At 48.1% G+C, this 20,470-nt stretch overlaps 1 protein-coding gene and 1 long non-coding RNA gene across 3 annotated transcripts; one reads left to right on the top strand and one right to left on the bottom strand.

Moving 5' to 3' along the window:
- The first annotated feature begins 2,280 nt into the window (after window positions 1–2,280).
- On the top strand, window positions 2,281–16,986 carry RNH1 (ribonuclease/angiogenin inhibitor 1). 2 transcript variants are annotated; one of them, XM_064657692.1, is made up of 10 exons: window positions 2,281–2,535; window positions 5,887–5,992; window positions 7,648–7,818; window positions 10,593–10,763; window positions 11,439–11,609; window positions 12,435–12,605; window positions 13,099–13,269; window positions 14,204–14,374; window positions 15,615–15,785; window positions 16,196–16,986. In XM_064657692.1, the coding sequence occupies exons 1-10, from the start codon at window positions 2,316–2,318 to the stop codon at window positions 16,281–16,283; spliced, it is 1,611 nt and encodes a 536-aa protein (XP_064513762.1). In that variant the 5' UTR covers window positions 2,281–2,315; the 3' UTR covers window positions 16,284–16,986. The 2 variants fall into 2 exon arrangements, with proteins under 2 accessions (XP_064513762.1, XP_064513763.1); XM_064657693.1 differs by lacking the exon at window positions 2,281–2,535 and adding an exon at window positions 4,181–4,261.
- On the bottom strand, window positions 16,333–20,143 carry LOC135415664 (uncharacterized). Its single transcript, XR_010431225.1, has 2 exons — window positions 19,933–20,143; window positions 16,333–19,054 (listed from the first exon to the last, which is right to left on the bottom strand). It is a non-coding gene; the product is annotated as an uncharacterized LOC135415664 (long non-coding RNA).
- Between the last annotated feature and the right edge of the window lie 327 nt (window positions 20,144–20,470).

Below are 20,470 nucleotides of genomic sequence, written 5' to 3' on the forward strand. Positions count from 1 at the left end.
TACTTCAAGTTCACACACTAGCTCAAGGAACAAATGGCTCCCAGCAATGGATCAAGAAGGAGTTAGAACAAGCCTCTCAGAGCAACAAATGGAACTGGGTGTATGCTTATAACTCGCTGTTTTGATCACCATGGCTGAATTTATGGAATGAATTTGCTTGTAAGGATGGCATAGTCAAGTTAGCAAAAGATCTGCAACTACTCTTAACAATTTTATTGTTTTTAATTACTATTAAATATACGCACAGAGGCATCTTGAGAGCAGAGAGAATGGAACAGGAAACTGCTAGAGGGGAAAAGGCAAAGCTTTCAGCTTACACTAATGGTCTTAATTTAAATATCCTTTTGTAAGTTTGCTCTAGGGTTATGTGCTTAAAAGTAAAGTCATCTTAAATGCAGAGATACATTTTGACTTCCTCAGATCCCACAGCACAAGACCTACACTTCATGGGTCCATGGCAGCCATGCACAAAAGCAGCAGGGACCAGATGGACCAACGTAAGGGGAGCACATAAATAAAGGGGAGATAAATTTGAGTGAACTCAAAATGGACATGGAAAAATGGTGATAAAGAAGGGAACACAGGGCAGATGTCCCCATCAGACTCCTCAAGGAGTCAGACCCGAGTCTGTAGACACAATCAAATGGACATACCTTCCATGCCAGGAGTCTTCCACTGTTTCTACAGCAAGACACATGCATGTATTTCTCACTACTGTTTGCTGTTGGATTTCTTAGCCCCATTTTGCATTGTTTCCTCTGGACTTGTGTGTACATCTGTAAGTAGGACAGCCTGGTCCTGCTTGCTAGGGGGAGGGCAATAGATTTGTCCCAAGATGCCTCTTGTTGTCCCCGCAGTGAGGGCAGCCAAAGGGATGACAGAGAGATAAAAGCTGATAACATTTTGGCATGGCTATTTGGCTTGTAAATCTAATATTCCACAAGCACAGATCAGTGTGTATTGGGTGCTTTGTCCAGGGCAGGAGGTCTACAGGAGGTCCATGTGATGTAAACGTCTCTGAAACCTCTAACAAACACTGGACTTCGTCCTTTAGGGAATCCTGGCATGTGCAGTGGAGCAAGAATCAACAGTAGAGAGATGCCAGCAGGGGCAAAATAGGAAATGAGACCTTTGCTGTTTGGCTGAATGACAGGCATCTGATTTCAAAATGCCTGGTGGACCAGGGGATGGTGCAACCTCTTGCCAGTGTTCATTCTTCCTAACACTGGTGGTCTTCCTGGGAGCATCGTGCCAACACAGAAGGGTGGAGACACCCTTCACCAGCCACGGCATTCACCCATCTGCCTGCCAGGGAGCATCCTAACAAGCAGAACTCAAAAGCTTGTGCCATCCCCAACCTTGTGCCATCCCCAGATTTTTGCCTGTGGTTCAGTAGATTTCAGGTCAGACCTGAAACAGGCACAAGGACTGTTCTAGCAAACTCTTTGTGTGGACAGTCCAGTGTCTCCTGGGAGGGAATGGGAAAGAGGTGCACTCTCTAGCATTTAGCTCTCTTCTGGGCACGAAGGAAGGTGGGTTTTAGCTCGTTGAGCTCTTCTGGTGGTCGGTTCCCGTCTCCTCCAGAGGAAGGATAATAAAGGTAACTGTGGGGAAAACCTCTAGTGCTTCACCTGGGGCTCAGCAAAGGCTCTGTTTCCCAGGTTGCAGTGCCATCTCCTCTGTCAGCATCAACAGCTGCGGGAGGGAAAAATGCAGCTGGCCTTCTGCCTCTGGCTCATTCACAGGCTATTGAAACATTAATTCATCTTCGGACCATAAAGGATGGGGAAAGAAAGCAGGTTAGTTCAACCTGCAATTAGCATGTGATGCAGCTTGAGTGATGGCAGGGTATTCCTTGGGGAGCAGAAGACCCAGTGGGAATTTGGGAGGAGGAGGTGGAGGAATGGGTTCATGCTTGCTGCTGAGAGGCAGCAGTTTTAGGGAGGCACAACCAGGGCTGTTACCAAGGGACCCTTCCAGGCAGTGTGAGCATCCAGCTTGTGCAGAAGCAGGGGGCTGCCTGTGCCCTAGGCCCTGCTGGGAGGTAGGGTGGATGACCCCTAGGTGAGGTGACAGGTAAGCAGTAATGTGCTCAGCATCACTCCTTGGCCAGGTGGGGCAGGGCTTGCCTGGGGAACGGAGAAACTATGCAATCTCCAGCATCTCTATCCACACTTTAACAGTGTGGCGGCCTCATTTTCGGATGGATCCTTCAATGGCAACCACTTCCTTGCTCTGGGCTAAACCATGTCGAGTGGCTACATGATCCAGTGTTAGAAGTTAAAGCCACCTCTGTCCTTATCACGCTTAGTGCGATGGTTGCATCGTCACTAAGCCAGACACAATCGCGTACAGAGTGCTTGCTCCTTGAGCCCCTGGAAAGCTGCCACGGGAGGAAAAAAACCGTCACAGCCCAAAACTTGCTTTCCTCCCTCCAGCAGGCACCATGTGTACGACAGCAGAGGTTGCGTGGTAACGGCAGCAGGGAGGCGCCAGCTCTGCCTTCCTCGCTCCCCGGACGGCACCGAGAGCAAGGTACGTATCAGCAGCAAAATCAGACTCTGAAACTCCCTGAACTTTCCCTTCTGCTTACCGGGGGGCAACACGTAATCGTTTTAAAGCCGTCCTTTGTAGGCGGTAGCTGGTTGTGCTTAGTTGAACTGTTGTGTGAGCCAGGGGGACGGGAACAGGGTGTTTGTAGGAAGAAAAAACTCGGGGAGATGCTGAGATTTTGGGGGTGAGGGAGGAAGGGAGGCAAGTCACTATGTTGCCTAGAGCCTCGCGGCACTTCAAAACCTTTCTTTGCTCTGTCTCGTGAAAATCTGAATGAGCTTTTACTGGGGCTAAAACTACTGGGAAACAAAAGGGAGACAGGGAGTTGCCGGCAGCCGGAGGAGGAAGCGAGCCGAGTGATGACGAATGCCTTCCAGCCCTGGCCCCCTTGCCCCGCCGCGGGATGTGCGGGAGAGCCGCTGGTCACTGGGGTCGGGGGGAAATCTAGGGAGGGGATAGTCACGGCAGCGGCCGAAGTCTGGCGTGCCCATCCTCCATCGCTGTCACGGCTTCGTTCCAAACAGCTTAGAGAGAGGCCTTTGTGCCAGCGAGGTGCAGCTCGTCTGCTCGGCAACATGTTGCGCTAACGAGGGAGACAGAGAGAAAAGATACGTCATGGATAGGACCGGTGACAGGGATGGAGAGCGGGGACATCCCAGGCCCTCCAAGCTGGGCCCCCGTGCTCAAGCTGTCTGGCAAGGTGGAAGGCAGGGACACCACAGAGGAATGGATGTTTTTGTTGTTCCCAGTTTCGATCTCCCTGGGGAAGAACAAGGCGGGGTCCTGTTTCCCCCAGCCAAGACCCCGCCATGGTGCCTCTCCTCTGGGTGATGGATCCCCATTGTCCTCCAGGTCCCAGCATGGGTTACAGGTTGCCCTCCGAGTCAGCTGGGACACCACCTCACTTTTACTCTCATCCTTTGTGCATCCCCTAATTATAGGGATTTCTCCTGCTCCTGTTCTCCTGTCTTGTATCCCAGTGCTCCTGCTCCGGGTGGGGGTGGGGAGATTGGGGTGGATGGGAAACAGGGGCAACAGGGGATGGGAGTAGAAGGAAAGGGAGGAAAAGAGAAGGAAAATAGGTAAGTTGGTGAGAAGAGGGGAAAGAGAGAAGAAATGGTGTAAGAGGAGGGATAGCAGAAAAAGGAGAACAGAATTGTGGAAAAGGCACAAAAGAGGGAAAGGGAAAAGAAGGGAGAAGGAGGAAAAGAAAGAGAGAAGTGAGGAGAATACAGGAAAAAGAGGGAAGGAAGGGAGGGAGGGAGAAGATGGGGGAAAAGAGGGGGAAAGGGAAGAAAAAGAGGGAAGGGGGAAGCACAGGAAAGAGAAGAAAGTGAAAGGTGAGAAGGGAAAAGGAAAAAGAAGGAAGCAAGGAAAACCGGAAAAAAGAGGGAAGGAAGAAGACATGAAGGGAAAATATAAAGGAGAGTGGAAGGGGGAAAGAAAGGAGGGAAAAGGGGAAAAGAAGTGGGGAAAAGGGAGGGAGAGGGAAGCAGGCAGAAGTCAGGAAAAAATTAAGAAAGGGAGACACAAAAAAGGGGAAAGAGAGGAGAAACGGGAAAAAAAGGGAGACACAGAGGAAAAGGGCGTAAAAGGGAAAAAAGGAAAAAAAAAGGGGAGGGAGGAGGGACAAATCCTGCCCCTCCCCGCTGCGCTACCAGGCGGAGCCGGGAGGAGCCGGCGGCAGCTGCGCGGTGGCGGCGCGGCGGTAGGAGCTGGGGGAGCGGGCGGGGGGGGCTGGGGCGGAGGGACGGAGAGAGGGAGGAAGGAAGGAGGGGAGCGAAGGAAGGAAGGAAGGAAGGGAGGAAGGTTGCGGGAGTTGAGCGCTGCCCGCGGTGCGGGAGCTGTCGGGAGGCGGTGGAGCTGCGGGCACAGGGGCCGGGCAGGGGCAGCAGCGATGGCGGGTGTGCCCGCGGGGCAGCGCCGGGCCGGGGCTCGGGACCCCGGATCGGGATCCCCCGTCGGCTCGCAGGGAGGTGGCAGAGCTCGAGCGGGTCGGAGGAGAACCTTTTGTCGATCCGGGTTTAGGGGAAAACCAGGCAAATGCCGGGGAGGGCTCTGAGTGTCCCCTGGCGTGTCGCCGCGGGCGGGGGTTGCTCCGACCCGCATCACCCCGGGACACGTGGGCTGTGCTGCCATCCCACGGAGGCCGTGGGCCGGCATTCCCGGCAGCGCCCGCGTTGGGAAGGGCAGAGGCCGAGCACGTCCATGAGCTCGTGATCCCGCTGGCGCCGTGTCCCGGGTCCCGCCGTGATTCCCGAGCGCAGCCCCGCGGTCGGACGCGTCTCCTCCTCACGTGGGTGAGGGGTTTGTTGCGGACGAGACCTTACGTGAGCTCTGATGCCGAGCGCGCCTCCGAGAAAAGCGAGTTTGGCATACCCGCGATGCTGTGGCAGCAGGAGGTGATGGGAGGGAAAGCGGTGGTTAACTGCAGTTCGCATTCCGATGTGATAGCTCAGGGGATTATTTCTTTTACAAACGCCCTGTAGTCTGAGTCATGTTGGCCAAACCAGGGGGCCAAGGCTGCATTTTGTCACCTACTGCAGCGCAGCTTCTAATCCCATCCACTGCAAACTAAGCCTGGAGCTCAGCTACTGGCCTTGTCGTGGTTTTGTGCACATTTATCTGGAGCTGCTCTGCAAGGGGCAGTGTTTACATCAGTTCAGAAATGCAGGTTGACTGCAGAGCAAAAAAATTCCTGCTTACCAGCTTCTGGTACTTGACTTGCACCACCAGAGCAACCTTTCAAACCTTGGAATCAAGGCATGAAGGAACACTTTTCCCATTCACCGAGGTTCCACTTCTCACATACAGACATATGACTCACAGGATTTTTAATTTGAGCCCAGGCAGTTCTCATGTTCATTTTTCTCACTGATCCTAATTCTCTCAAAATTATCCCAGTTTTAATTATAGCTTGAGGTTCCACAGTTGGTCGGTGTGCCACGCTGGTAGAGCTTGGCATCTGTGTGGCTCAGCAGTGCAATAGTGAGTAACACCAGTGCCTCTGAAAAGCTCGTTCTGGTTAAGCTCCCTTGGAGAGGGAAGGGAAGCTTCCTAGTTTCACACAAGCAGCATTCAGATAACCGGCTGTTGCCATATCTCTCCAGGATTCCTATTTCCCTCATGGAGAACGGCCTTGACAAGTCCCAAACAATACCATTCCAACTCTGCTGGCTTATAGTGGTGCTTGCAGCAGAGTAGTGTTGGAAAAATATTATCTGTCCCCTTTGCACAATGTGACTCATAGCTGAGAGCTGAGGGGGTTGGAGAATGTTGTTGCTTCTCAGTCAATTAGAAAAAAAGGTGGTTTTGTTTTGTTTTAATTTTCAGGTCTTATCTCAACTGCCAAAATGGAGCTTGACATCCAGTGTGAGGAGATGAGCCCATCCAGATGGGCTGAACTTCTGACTACAATGAAATCCTGCAAAACGATCAGGTAGTAACCAGTTGTGTATCATCTCTTCTGAGTAAAAACTGTTGCAATTCTCTCCTGTGCTCTTCACCTTCAGAACTGTTTGACATAGGACTTAGAAATTGATCAGCAACAGTATTGATTCTACCTATTTTTATCCAGAAAGTTAAATTAATTTAAAGTTTTTCAACAACAGATAAACATCGTTTGGTATGAAGCAATGTTGCCCTGATTCTGTGGTGTGCCATAGAGCTCAGCTAGGTGATGTGATTATCTAATATTTGACCACCATTTTGGTTATTCTGCTTTTCTCCCTCAGGAGGGGGAAGACATCACCCTGTGCTCATTAGGTTGCACATTCTTTGGGCTGCAGCTTAGATGCTGTCTTAACTTTTGCTTAATAGTCACACACAAGCCACCTACCATCGGCTTTTAATTCTTCACTTGACCTTCAGAAGTACCAACCTTCTTTGTTGAGCAGACAGCATGAGGGAACCCTCTCCTGGGGTGTAAAGTGTAGGACAGGGCCCAGAAGAGTTGCTCCTGCAGTCTTTCGCCTCTGCTGGTTGGGAATTCACACCCCACAGGCTGGTATCATCCTGCTCAGGCTGGAGAGGATGGGCTGCATCATGCCAGCAATGCCTCGGAGGACATCAGCCAGGCTGAAGGTGGCTTGCTTTTGTTTTGCAAAAGAGCTTTTGCAGGCAAGCTTCATGGGCCTGGCCTTGACTTCCCGAGGCCTGCCCTGGGTGGCAGAAGGCAGTGGGATGGTTGTCTCCTGGGCAGAGGGTGGGCTGCTCCAGATGTAGTGGATGAGAGTGGCTGCAGCATGGATTGTTCATCAGTATTGAACACAGTCTCATTGGGAATCAAGTCTTCTTGCCAGAGGGGCAGAAGGAGAAACCTAGTGGACCCTCAGTTTTCATGCTGTTGTCTAAGAAAAGTGACCAGGCAACTTTTGGCAATCCTGACTGTGGCTGGGGCTGTGGGGTTCTTCATAACACCTTCCTTTTCTCCCATGTCTTTTCTGCCTCCCTCTATGGCTCTCTGCCTGTCCTGGGCTCCTGATTCTTTCCTTGGCTCTCCTTTCAATTCAGTTAACCCACATCAATTTAGCAACAATGAGAAAAATGCTGATGTCCAGTGGGAGAAGCTGCTGCCATACTGCAAACTCACCGTTTGTGTGCTGAGATTCACGGTGGAGGGAGATGGTGCAAACCAGCATGACTCACCTACAGGAGACCAAACTGCTTGTGGGTGTCTCTGGGGCTGGCTGAAGATCCAGCTTGGCTGTTCTCAGTGCAGAACCAGTCTGACAGCCTGTGAGCTGCCTCTGGTTAGACATGGCCTCAGATGGCAGGCAGTTTGCCACTGTGACTGTTTAAATGAAGGTGCATCCTACAGCTGAAGGGGAATGATTTGTGCCCTCCTCTGTGCAGCACAGAGGAGGAGTGAGGCTTGGGGAACTGCCACCCAGCCCATCCTGTACTGCAGCCCTGCAGAGAGCACATCTTGTTTTGGGCCATGCAACGCTCAACAGGTCACACACATACTTATGGAGGCATCCCAGGAACTGCAGAAGACTAAATTGCCCACTTTGCTTTAAAAGGGAATGCTCCAGCCAGGGAGAACAGAGCAGTTCTGGGGACTAAAATGCTCCTTCTCTCTGTGTCTTTCAGGTTGGATGACTGCAATCTCTCCAGCAGTAACTGTGAGGATCTCTCTTCCATCATCAATACAAATCCATCCCTCACAGAGCTGAAGCTGAACAACAATGAACTGGGAGATGCAGGTGTTGAATACCTGTGTAAAGGGTTGCTGATGCCAAGCTGTAGCCTACAGAAGTTATGGTAAAGCCCCATTTTGTCTTGCTCTAACATGCTGTTGTGAACGAGTGTTTTAAGGTCACTTGAATCACTGGCAAAGGTATTGGCAAAAGCAGGTTTAACATAAAAGTGAAAGCACAACAAAGTTCACTGGGAAGGTTCACTCTACTACTTACTAGATGGTTAAAGCACAAAGAGAAAAAGCAAACAAAAAGCTAAAATAAATCTAAAACCAATGTCAACCTAAAAATTATCTTCATGGAGGCTGGGGTGGGAGGAAGGATAATGGTATGGATAAAAAGGAATAAAGAAGACTTTCCTGTTGAGTCTCAAGGTTCAGAGTAAACACCCTTGCTAACCTGAGCCCCAAACTTGATCAACAGTTTAGGCCTAAAGGTTTTAACATCACTTAAACTTAACAGCATTTAAGCGATAGTTTAAATTAAACAATTTAACAAAGTATTCATTTAGAATTTACTATAGCACAACAGTTAAATCAGGCCTAACCTACAAATCTAAAGTACTTAAGAATCTAGCAGAGCAACAATCATAGTACATTTGCTGTAGCATATTGACACCTGCACACACACAGACCTAAATAAGTAAGTACAAGGTGCTTGCATCTTCTCAGCGGGTGAAGGACTGAGCCTCGAGGTGGGAGGGGGTGTCAGCACAGAGTCCATCGTTGTCATTTGGCAATCCTCTGAGTATAGCCAACTTCAGAGTTTACCAACTGACTCTGAGAGGCCCCGTTCTGGTTGCAGCCCACTGTGGTTCAGGAGAGCTCAAAGGGTCTCACTTTGGACTGCTGTTTATAAGGTCATGAGAGAGTGGGCTTTAGTCATAATAATTTTTCATCCTGGTTGGTAATTTTCTTTGAAACTTTGATAAGGAAAACGTTATTCCACTTGGGTTATTATTCAGGCAAGAAAAATAAGTTTCTAAGGCTGTTTATTTAAAAAAGAGGAGCTCATTAGACAGCGTTAGTTCCTGGGAACAGACAGTGAGCTTTTTTGTAAGTTCAAGGGGACCTTAGCCCAGGTGCTATTTGTCAAGGCCGAGGCCCAAGGGAAGGGAGGGGATGCACCACTACATGTGCTTGCAGGCAGCTACGGGTGAAATCATGAGGCAAACTCGTATGTGGTGGTATTAAGAGCCATGACAATCCGTTTCAGCCATTACCATGGACAGATGGCTGGAAAACCCCAGCAGTTTGTATGTAAGTGGTATATTTATTGGAATAGTCCAGATCATCAGCCTCTCTTCATTTTCCAGCACAGAGGGAAGGACAGGTAGGGTTTTCCCAGTCACACAAAGGCTTTCTGGGGACTTTCTTTAGAAGAGGTGCTAGATCTTTCCACAGTCTAGGCAGCTGAATTATCTGTTTAGGCCAGCTTAAACAGAAGGATGACCACAAAGGGCCCCCACTCTGCCATTAGCACATACTTGACATTGTCACAAATGCATTTTGCAAAGGGCTCTTCTGCCAGTATTAAGCATGGTATTCAACATGTGGTCTGGTTTGCTTTCTCCTTTCTCTGGGAGCCAAGCAAAAGGGTGTTCTTATGAGCCTTGGTCTTTCAAGAGCTGTCAGCCTTTCTGCATTCTACCAGACTGGCTCAGTCTCAAGCCTTGTCTTCTCAGCTGGGCAGAGCCAGCTTGGTTCGGGACAGCATGTTTTATAGAGGCACCCCGCCACATTATAGCATTAGTGAGCTTCCATCAGCAACCCTGGTGCAGGAGCTTTAGTCAGAGCCAATGGCTGCTGCCCCTGCTCCTCAGAAGCCCTCAAAGAGATGGTTTCTCTGTCCAGCATCTCTTCTTCAGGATGCTGGAGTCCTCCAGCTTGTGAAGGGGGTCTGGGACACTACCTTGTAAAAATCATTTGCCTTTTAAACCAGATATGCCTGCTTCAAAGTCTCTGTGTCCCCTGCAATGAGGACTCAGACAAATAGAGGGAAAGTTGACTGTGAAGCTAATCAAATTGCAACTCTCTGATGGGCCTTCAAGAAATAACTGTGGTACTCTGTACTGGAAGACTTAAGTAATTTTTCAGAGAGTTTGTCCTAGGCTTCACACTTCTCCAGATGCTCAAGTAACAGCCTGGATTAGGCTTTCTCAGTTCTGTAGAAATATAATTGTCCATTTTTGAGGTTCTAGTGAGAGCAAACAAACCCAAGTCAAACTTAGTACCTCCATTCATGACCTCTCTCCGTTGTCACAAAGTCTTGTCCGATAACTATATAAACATCCCATAGCAATACTAGCACAGTTCCTGTGCTACTTCTCCAAGCCTGAGTGCTGAAGGATCAACTTTGTAGACCCTTTTTAGAGTATACCAATAAACATCTAAATGATATCCATGGATTTAAGCCAAGTAGGATGAAATTTTAACTTCTAGCTACTCTGGGTCATATCTCTAGAGGGGGCAATAAATCATAAGATGCCACTGCTTTATCTCTGGGATCAGCCTCGCTATAATTAAAACAGTTCTATAAAGCATTTGTGGTGCTACTTCATGTAGGGTGGATCCTTATTTATTCTGCTGGAGGTGCTGTATGAGCAGTTATGCTGAAGGAAGCATGGGAGCTATTATTCATGGTACAGATATAATACTAACTGAGAGAATATTTTAACATCTGTAAAACAGCAGCACTAACCAGGATATATCGTTTCCTAGAGGGTTAGTGCCATGGTGTCCTTTCCAAGCTCAAACCTTGGCAGATACACCTCGCTGAGAAGAGCCTCTGTAATTCTGGGGGTGCATTTCCCTCACCCTGGTTGCCTCTCTCCTTCAGGCTGCAAAACTGCAATCTGACAAGTGCCAGCTGTGAGACCCTGCGGTCTGTCCTCAGTGCACAGCCATCCCTGACAGAGCTGCACGTGGGTGACAACAGACTGGGAACTGCTGGAGTGAAGGTGCTGTGTCAAGGGATGATGAACCCCAGCTGTAAGCTGCAGAAGCTGCAGTAAGTAGTCACTGGGATTTTTTGGTCATCAGACAGGTCATGCTTGTCTTTCCCTTGAGAGAAGGAGGAGTTTTGTTCCCAGATGTGGATTTCTTCTTGTTTTACCTGAAATTGTGTCACACTTATTGACACCAGTGGGTGTCGTGGGTTTGTAAGACTTGGGTGTCTGTTCCCATAGGCTTTGTTTAGGCCTCCTGGCAGCAGTGGCTGTAAATGCAGGACCTCTTAGACGTCCAGAGGACATCAGATTCTGCTGCCCTTGGTCTTTGTTTTATGACTGAGCGGGACCTTGGTCTATTTGCAGCCCCCATCTCGGGCTGGGAAGGCCCGATGGTGAGGCTGTGAGATGGTGTTGCAGTGTAGAGCTCAGCCATGTGCTCCAGAACAGCCTGTGCAGTGGTTTAATGGAGGATTAGTGTAAAAATGGGTGGGTAATTAGTCTTGCTAGGGTCCCCTAGGATCTGGTTTAAGAATCAATGCTTCCTGCAATGAGCAGAGAGATGCTGTTAAAAACTCTTATGGTTATCTCTGTCTTTATGCATTGCCTGGTCTCAACTCATGTTGGCATCTTTTCTGCCCCGGCTAACACACACTTTGCCCACAGCTGATTCTTGCAGGTCGTGAGACGTGGTAAAGACAGTTGGTTTTCTGCCTGGATTTCTCTTCTTCTTGCAGGCTGGAATATTGTGAACTCACAGCTGATATTGTGGAAGCTCTCAATGCCGCTCTGCAAAGCAAGCCCACCCTGAAGGAACTCAGCCTGAGCAACAACACTCTGGGAGATACAGCTGTAAAGCAGCTGTGCCGGGGACTGGTGGAGGCAAGCTGCAACCTAGAGTTACTACAGTAAGGAAGAGCTGGACATCTCTAATTTCAACCAGTCCTGCTGCTAGTCATACCATCCATAAGACAGTAAAAAATATTGCCAGGAATGCTTGAAATTTAGGCCAGATTTTTTGCAGGCTCAGATTTATGTAACAGGAGGCTGTACACAAACGAGTGTACAGCTTTCAGTTTTGGAAATTTTGGTACCACAGGTTAAACCAGCACTTACAAGGAGGGACTGCTCGCCAGTGTCTCAGAGCAGAGGAACAAGTACTCTCAGTGGCTTCAGTTCTTAACTTTGAATTACTAGCCAGATGAGCATACTTATTAGAGCCCTTTTTTGCTACAAAACAGAGGTGCTGGACTTGGCCTTGTATCTGGGGTAAAGCCCTTGAAGGGCTTTTGCGTGTGTGTTAAAAACCCTTGAAGGGCTTTAGGGTAGAAGCACGATTCATTTTATATTGCCCCTGTGGTTCAGCAGGGGTTGGCTCAGCGGGGACTCACTGTATGATACAGCCAAAAGTTCCTCTTAAAAGGGATAATCAATATAAAGTGGGAGTTCAGCAAGAATGATCCTTGCTTTAATGGTTATGAATGGATAGGTCAGAGTAAAAATGCCCTGCAGCCTCATGAAATGCAGGAGCAGTGTGTTCCCTCACCCAGAGCCCATCTAGGACACCTGTATCATCTCTGAGCCTTGCAGGATCTAGCAATGCCCAGCTAGGCTGTACTGGTTTGCAGCAAGGAAGCAGCACATAGACCCTTCTCAGTCTGAACTGGGTGTGTTGAAGTGTATCTAATACAGCAGGTCTGGAGCAGTAACTCCAACTGTGCTTTTTCATGCAGCCTGGAGAACTGTGGCATAACCAGCGACAGCTGTCGGGATATTAGCACTGTTCTCAGTAACAAGTCATCACTGATGGATCTCTCTGTGGGGGATAACAAGATCGGGGACTCCGGGCTGGCTCTGCTTTGCCAAGGACTGATGCATCCTAACTGCAAAATCCAGAAGCTGTGGTAAGGGTGGGAAGAGGTTTCTTAAATCCCTTGTGCAGCCCTCAAGCTTTCAAGGTTGTGCTGCTGGTTCGCTCCTAAGTGGAAAGTGTCAGTTACCCCTCTGGCCCAGTGAAAAAAGAATGTCTCAGCTGCAGATTAGTTCCTTCTCAAAACTGGTGGAGGACACCATGAGCAAGCAGAACCACGCTGAAATCACTTGGATCAGATTCTGGGAAGAGTGTGAATGGAAGTTTGCGGTGGCATTGTCTTGGTTTCCTGTTACCTACTAGAACTGCATGTTCCTTTTTTTGTGCGTGTGTGTTAAAAACAGAGCTTTTGCTGCAACAACTGGAAAGTAAGGAGAAAGCTGTGTGATACGATGCATGAATGGGTTTTGTAAAGGATAGAAGAAAATGAGATGATGTAACCAGAAATTCAGAATACTAAAATAGGATTCTGTTTTCTGATCTAAGTCATTCTTGGGAGAAAATAATGTTTTTTTTCTTCCCTGCAGGTTATGGGACTGTGATCTCACAAGTGCTAGCTGTAAAGATCTCTCCAGACTCATCAGTACAAAAGAGACCCTCACAGAGATCAGTCTAATAGACAATAACCTGAGAGACTCAGGGATGGAAATGCTGTGTCAGGCGCTCAAGGATCCCAAATCTAAACTTCAGGAGCTATGGTGAGCTGCTGTCAAGTTTCACGTATCCACTGCCTTCTTTGAAGGCTTCACTGAAGAAAGATGTAAGTGAAGTAGTGCCCACCAGATTGATGCTCAGTTGCAATGGTTGTATAAACAATTTGTGCTGGTTGTTAATGAAAGGATTTATGGAGTTGAAGAGGGTTTTTATAGACTTACAAACTTAAAAGGTATTTGTATTTCTAAACTCGTAGACACTTTGAAGATCTGCCCCATAGTCCTGTTAATAGGAGACCAAACATCACTTGTAGAGCTTCTAATATATTTTATCGTGCAACAAATGTCAGCTGAGAGACTTTTGAAATTTGAAAGGCCTCATGTAATAGCAAATTGAGTGCTGTGATCAGATATCTCAGGTTCTCCACTGGATCTAATCTCTCTCACTGATCAGCCAAAAGAAGCTGTAGTGACATAAACAGTTCTCAGCATCCTATCCTGTTGACTGTGTTACCCTTTAGTCTGGGACGGTCTGGTGGCCAGGAGAGGAAATTTGTTCTTTCACTCAGAAACTGAACAAGCAACACTTGAACTTTTCTACTTTGCAAATTCAGCTCCTGCCCCAGCTGGGTTCTTGCCCTACACTGGAGGCTTGGAAGTCAACCTCAGGAGTGCATGGTGGAGCCAAGAGTGACTTTTAGAGCAGTGTGCTTCATTTTTGATTGTCCCTGTGCTTGATGGGCAGGTGCCTTTCGTAGGTGCACACTCTGAGACAGACAGCCCACATATAAGAGTGGGAGAGGTGCTGCTTAGAAAGAACAGAGCAGATGGGGGTTGAGGGGAGTACAGTGATTATGGGAAAACTCTGGTTTCTCTGTTCCCACTGCCTGGGCTCCTGTTAAGCAAATGTAGAGAAGCGAACGGTGCCTGATACTCTCTAGATCTCCCACCTAGATCTCACGTCACTTTTGCCTTGCAGGGTTAGGGAGTGCGGGCTCACGACTGCTTGCTGCAAGGTTGTCAGCTCTGCGCTCAGCACCAACAAGCACTTGAAAGTACTGCACATGGGTGAGAACAAGTTGGGAGATGCAGGTGTTGAACTCCTCTGTGAAGGGCTGCTGCACCCCAACTGCAACATCCAGTCCTTATGGTAAGGTCCACCCTCAGAAGTCATCTTCTCTCTTGCTGCATTACCCTTCCAAGACTGTACAGAGAGAGAGAGACAGCAATAGATGTTAGTGTGGTATTTTTTTGTTTTGTTCATTATGAAACAATTTGCACCACAAGCTACGATTAAGTAGTCCAGGAGCAAGTCAGTGGAAGCCACACCTTCTTCTATGTATTCTGTCAGTCATGATCTCGAAAGTACAGGCTGGCACCTGTGTGACAGTGCATTCGTAGCTGTCCACAGGTGCTGTCCCAGGTGCAGAACTGAAAGTTCACAGCACAGTGTACCTGGGACAAAGAGTGGGGAGGCTGGAGTGATCTTGCTTTGTTGTGGGAGCCATGCACTGTAGAGCTTCTGGTGCCCTTCTCTAAAATCACGTGCAGGGCCTCTCTCAGGTGGGACACTGACAAGGAGAAACTGCTGGTCGAGGTGTCATGTGCTTATTCTCATGCCTGCCAGTCTCAGTGCAAAGCCTGCCTGGATTCACCTGTTGCCCCTTATTCCCATAGTCCCTATGGGTGCAAATACAAGTACTGATCCAGCCTCACTGGTAGGAGTAGGAGGCCATCTGGAGCATCACCTCCAGCCCTGTGGTGGGCTTTGCCTTCTCCATCTGCCTGTCCCTTCCCAGGTGGGCACTGAGCTCTGGACTGTGTGATGCTCAGGGCACCTCAGTTCCTTCTCCATGTCTCTGGACAGAAGCCGGAGCTGTGCTCCGATGCCTGAGTCTTACAGTGAGTGAGTTGAGCCAAAGGGTCGTGGGAGGCATCAGTAAGACTAGAAGTCTCTTCCAGAAAGATATGTTTGCTGACCAGTTAAAGCTTCTCAACTGAGAGGTCTCAATTGCCCTTTTTGGAGAGATTGTTGCAAGTCTCAAATAGCACTCACATAGTACTAAAGTTTAGAGATGATTTATGATCACTTTAAACCAAAAACATGATGCCTGGTGTTGAAGTTGGGAATATCTTCTATGGGTTCCTTCTACCCCTGTAGCCACACATTATTAAGCTTTAGGGAGGACTTCTAGGTGTTCAGCAGTCACCATGAGGGTGGCTGTCTCTGTGCTGAGACCACAGGCCAGCCCCTGCTGATATCTCAGAGCTGTCAGCTTCACAGAGATTGCTGCTCCGTGCTAGGATGTCTGTGTCTGCTGTCTGAGGGTGGGCTGGTGGTCCCTGGAGCCATGGCTCACTGCAGTGTCCTCTCCCTGCTCTCCCTGTAGGCTGGGTAACTGCGATCTGACGGCAGCCTGCTGTGCCACCCTCGCCACCGTCATGACCACCAAGCAGTGCCTTACCGAGCTGGACCTGAGCTACAACCCTCTGGAAGACGAAGGCATCAGGAAGATCTGTGAAGCCTTGAGGAATCCCAGCTGCAACGTGCAGCAGTTAATGTGAGAGACGTTTGTGGCCCTGTTGTGTTCCCCCTGTCAGGTGGCGAACTCAGAGAGCTGTGGGAGGCTGTGGGGAGGGGGCCGCAAGCACCGGCTCTCTGGGAATTGCACCTGAGGGCAACTAGTGACCAGGGGGGATTCAAATGCTGTCTGCATGTCCAAGTGACATGACCACAGTGCCTTGATCTGTTTTGATCCACAGGGCCAAAGAACAAGGAGAAGGTGATGCTGGTGAGGGAGTAATAGGGCTCTGGATTGTAAAGCATGTTTTTGGCTGTTGGGCCGGACTCAAACCTAGATGGGGCCCTTCCTGTTATATGATCTTCCCATACTGGCCATCTGTGCATCGTTCTCTTTCTTTAACAGGAGGATGCTCACTAAACTTTGCTTGTCTTTTTGTTTTGGTGTAGTTTGTATGACATTTTGTGGAGTGCTGAAGTGGATGATGAACTGAGAGCCTTGGAAGACTCCAAGCCTGAAGTGAAGATCATTTCATGAGTGGTGACTGCCTGCAAAACAACGTCAAAGCAACATCCTCTTCTTTATCTGAACTTTCCATACGTGAAGCTAATTAACTTAATAGAGAATTTTCTTGTACCGAAACCATTTTTGGATTCCCTGATTGGGTGTCTGGAGAGCTGATTGATCTCCTGTGCATCTCTGGATGTACTAACTCTGAGGCTCATGAAAGCTGCAGCATCACTATCCTTGAAATAAACAATTACTGTCTTATAGAAGTGGGTCTCTAGCCTTTAGGAGCTCTTTAATCCTATAATCCCTTCTAATGAATTAGTTGGGCTTTAAAGAGAGCTCCTTTCCCAAGGCAAGAGAACTATGCACTGTATTGTTACTACGTGTTGCTTTTGATAGGTCTCTGGGGGAGGCTCTCAAAAAACCGAAATGTTTTTTAATCTAAAATGGAGTTCTCCCCTGTCTTTCCCTGAAAGAGTTATTGGAAAAGCAGTGGTGGCCAAGGAACTAGAGAAAAAAAGAAATGAGCAGCTGTTCAGCTGTGTAATGTCAAAACTGGTGTCCTTTGAAAAGTGATTTTCCTACAAAAGATGCTGTGTGCATTCCTGCTAGTATGGGAAATTATTAAATGATTGATGTGTTTGCTCTGGCAAAGAGTGGTTCTACAGGAACTTTATACTTAATTTTTCTACTTATAAAAATAAAATATATCTGTATATTTCTCCTTTAAGACCAGTCTAATCTCTTCTGAATTACAAGCTTGTTTTACTTGTTTGGTTTTGGTAACTCTTTAACTGAAATATATCAGAGATCTTAGTCAAGGTAGACAACAAGCCTAGAAGACATTCCAGTTTTCAGGGAATGCTGACTGGCTTTTCATGCCCAGTCAGAGTTTTAATAAACCCTGTTCCAAGAGTAAATGCATCTGTTGCATGCCTAAAACACAAAAGAATGAACACAGCTTTAAAAATGTAGAAGGAGAACCTGGCATTGCCCTGGGGTGGCCTTGCAGGAAGAACGCCAAAAAAATCCCATTCCCCAACATCCCTTTCTGGAGTGGTCACTTGGTGTTTCATTCACTTGCAAGTCCTGCATGGGCACCCAGGTTCATAGAATATGCTGAGTTGGAAGGGACCCATCAGGATCATCGAGTCCAACTCTTGGCCCTGTGCAGGATACCCCAAGAATCACACCATGTGCCTGAGAGCATCCTCTGGGCTTTGGCTTCTGATACTCACCTATTGATCATGTAGAGGCTGTAACTGGCTTTTTTTTGACCTAAAATACTTGAGCATTGTTTCTACAATAGCCTTCACAAACCTCAAATGGTGCCTGTGAAACAGTTTAATTGTGTCTTCAGGCAGGTATGAAGGATAGGATTTGTCTTTTCCTCGAGGCATGTCTCTTGATGCTGCCCAAAATGCTTAAAAACCACTCCTTTTTGCTTTGGTCTTCCCCATCAATAAAAACTTACCCATTCTAAGGAGCTCATTAATAGGCTTTTCAGTTCATGGTCTCTCCTGGACTTAGCATGCACAGAATTCATTTCAAGCTGGGGGAGAAGATAGGGCTGCAGAGGGGAAAGAGAAAAGTAGGGGGAGCCAGGAAAATTAAGCATCTGCTTGGGTGTAAAGACAACTCTAAAAAGACACAGCAAATATTAGAAACAGATTTCTGAGAGTACTTGGTATGGTGGATAGAAAAGGATGTCTGAGAGGGAAGCAGAAGTGCTCCTGGGCTGCTCCCAAAGCAGTTTGTGGTCTGGCAGATTGAAGGTGAGGTGGTTTGCAGGCAAATCCTCCCTTGGCCCCATCTAGTGTGCAGGATGGGCTAAGGACTGCATCATCCAAAGTCAAACCCTAGCTAAACTACCCCACAGCCAGCACTTGTGATTCGCAGGACACGCTCCCTGCAGTGTCCCCTGTGCTGGCTACCCAGGGGGGGCACTCTACCCTCACACTGCAGCACAGGGCACCACTGTGCTGCTGTCCTCTGCTGCCTGGAAAGTGCCTCCTTCCTCCACTGCAGGCAGAGGAGCACTGGGAAGGGTCTGCTGCCATGGCCTCTCTGCAGGCATTCAGTCTCCGACAGTGTGCTCCAGCCTGGGTATAAACCCTACGCCTGGCTTGGGTCCCAGAGTGGTTCTGCATTTCCTCCAAGAACACAGACAGAATTTGGAAAGGTCTCTGCAGCACATGCCACGTGTCCAGCTGCCAGCTTCATCAAGAAAAACCACAGGAGGCATATTTTGCCACCTCATGAGCTTGGAGCATCTCAGGCCAGGCCAGCCCAGCAGAGCTCTGCAGGTCCCCCCAGGATGGGGGGTAAAAAGCAGGTATAAATCCCGGGATCCAGGAGCAAGCCACTGTAGCAAGAGACATTTGCACTCATAAAAAAGACTGAAGCAAGGATTTCTACTCCTAAAAACTCATTTGTTTTTATTCATCTATTAGTTGGTCCAACTCACTGCCCTGGCAAACCTTGTCACGTCAGTGAACTCAGGAGAGTTGAAAGACAGAGAAATTTGCTGCTTCTGCATTTTAGACGTGTGGGTTGTCACCATTTTAAGCTAAAAGTAGTAGTCAGTAATTGAGTCACAAACCTTTCACATGGACTAGACAGGAGGCTGGCAGGCAAAGCCTTGCTCATGCTGAGACAACAGCTGAGCACTTGCAGCTTCTGGGACATTGCAGTCACATTCTGGTTCTCAGGTCAAATGGTTGGATCCCCGTCGTACAGTGGTTTGTAAATACTGACTTTCTACTAGCAAGGGCTGAGTTTCACCTCGTGTAATGAAGCTTAAAGACAGAATTATACAGCCAAAATAGAAGATTAAGATATACAAGTATGACTTCCAGTTTAAGCAAATACTAGAACCTTAAAAAACACACCCCAGAGATCTTAAATCCAGAGAAAACAGATCTGTATTTTAGATCTCAGTAACAGCAACAGTGGTTTAGAGTGTGGTAAAACTTCCATTTTCTGCTAGTAGTTTAGGATTCTAAAAAGAATTTAATTTTTCACTCATCACAGCATATGATCACAAGCAGGGAGGTCACAGTGTTCCCGTTAATGTTGCCAGAGTAGTTAAGCAAACACTGCTTACAGTTTATACCCCAAGCAAACCTCCTACTTGCTTTGGAAGATCTTCAAATCACAGCTGCCCTGGCATCCCTGACAACTCTCTTGCTGCCTGGGCTTTTTGGGAAGGAGCTCCAGTGCAGCAAGGCTCCAGGCACCAGCTTCAAATGACAGTGATGCTAACAGCAATTTCAGTGCTCCAGTTGAATCTGAAAGGGGAAATCAAGCCAGCTGTGTTTGAAGAGTTAACCACACACAGCTCCCCACTTTGAAAGCAGCACTTGCCATCTGAGTCATTCCCAAGCCTCTACTAAAACAGTCTGAAAGGGAGTTACTTCTTGCCTGAATTCCCCTTTTGCACAGAAAACAATGATTTTCAATTATAATTTCCAACACATCTTCTCCTTTCTGTGTGCTTATTTCCTCAGTCACCCCTTCCTCCCCAGCACCTCCTTTTCATTTCATCTCTTCTACTAATGGGGAAAACACATGGGAGAAAAAAAAAAGAAAGAAAAGAACAAAAAAACCTGAAAAACCAAACCCCACTAAGGGGGAAAGTCCCTCATAAGGTAAGAAGAGTTTTGATCTACTTTACCCATTCCCCTCCTCACAGCTGAGCACGGACATCTTGCATTTCTCCTCCTGGGGTACAGCGTCACAGCCCTCTCCTTCCTCACGTCTCCCACTTGTCTGACACACCACAAACACTGGCCAGTCAAGTGCACTCCCTGGTTGGCAAGGATTCACAAATTGACAGCTTGATGAATGTGTGAGGTAAATCTTGCATCTCTCAGCTAGAGCCAGCTGCATCCACCACGAGATGAAATGCAGCCCCCAGCAGGAGAAAGAAAGTGGGCTGGGTCAGATGACTGCACAGATGATAAACCTTTCCAAGCTAGAGGGCAAATTGGAGGCACATGGGATGCACAACCATGTAGCTGGGGGGATGGAAACTTTAACTGGCCAATATTCTGTCAAAGCCTATCTGGTTTGCAATTAGAGGCAGGTATGCAGTGGGAGAGGTGAATTGTTGGCAGTACCTCAAGCCCTTGAAGATGTTCCAGCAGACACTCAGAAAGTCCCAAGACAGGCTGTGCTGCCATCAGGCTGGCACACTGCAGCCCATAATATCC

The sequence above is a fragment of the Pseudopipra pipra genome, chromosome 6 (assembly GCF_036250125.1).
Source record: "Pseudopipra pipra isolate bDixPip1 chromosome 6, bDixPip1.hap1, whole genome shotgun sequence".
Lineage (NCBI taxonomy): Eukaryota > Metazoa > Chordata > Aves > Passeriformes > Pipridae > Pseudopipra > Pseudopipra pipra.

What these genes read in the sequence shown, in the direction of transcription:
- RNH1 (XM_064657692.1), top strand. Translation starts at nt 2,316, where the DNA reads ATGGTTGCATCGTCACTAAGCCAGACACAATCGCGTACAGAGTGCTTG. An exon ending in TGTAAGCTGCAGAAGCTGCA is followed by an intron (nt 10,764 to 11,438) that starts GTAAGTAGTCAC and finishes TTCTTCTTGCAG; the next exon opens with GCTGGAATATTGTGAACTCA. An exon ending in TGCAACCTAGAGTTACTACA is followed by an intron (nt 11,610 to 12,434) that starts GTAAGGAAGAGC and finishes TTTTTCATGCAG; the next exon opens with CCTGGAGAACTGTGGCATAA.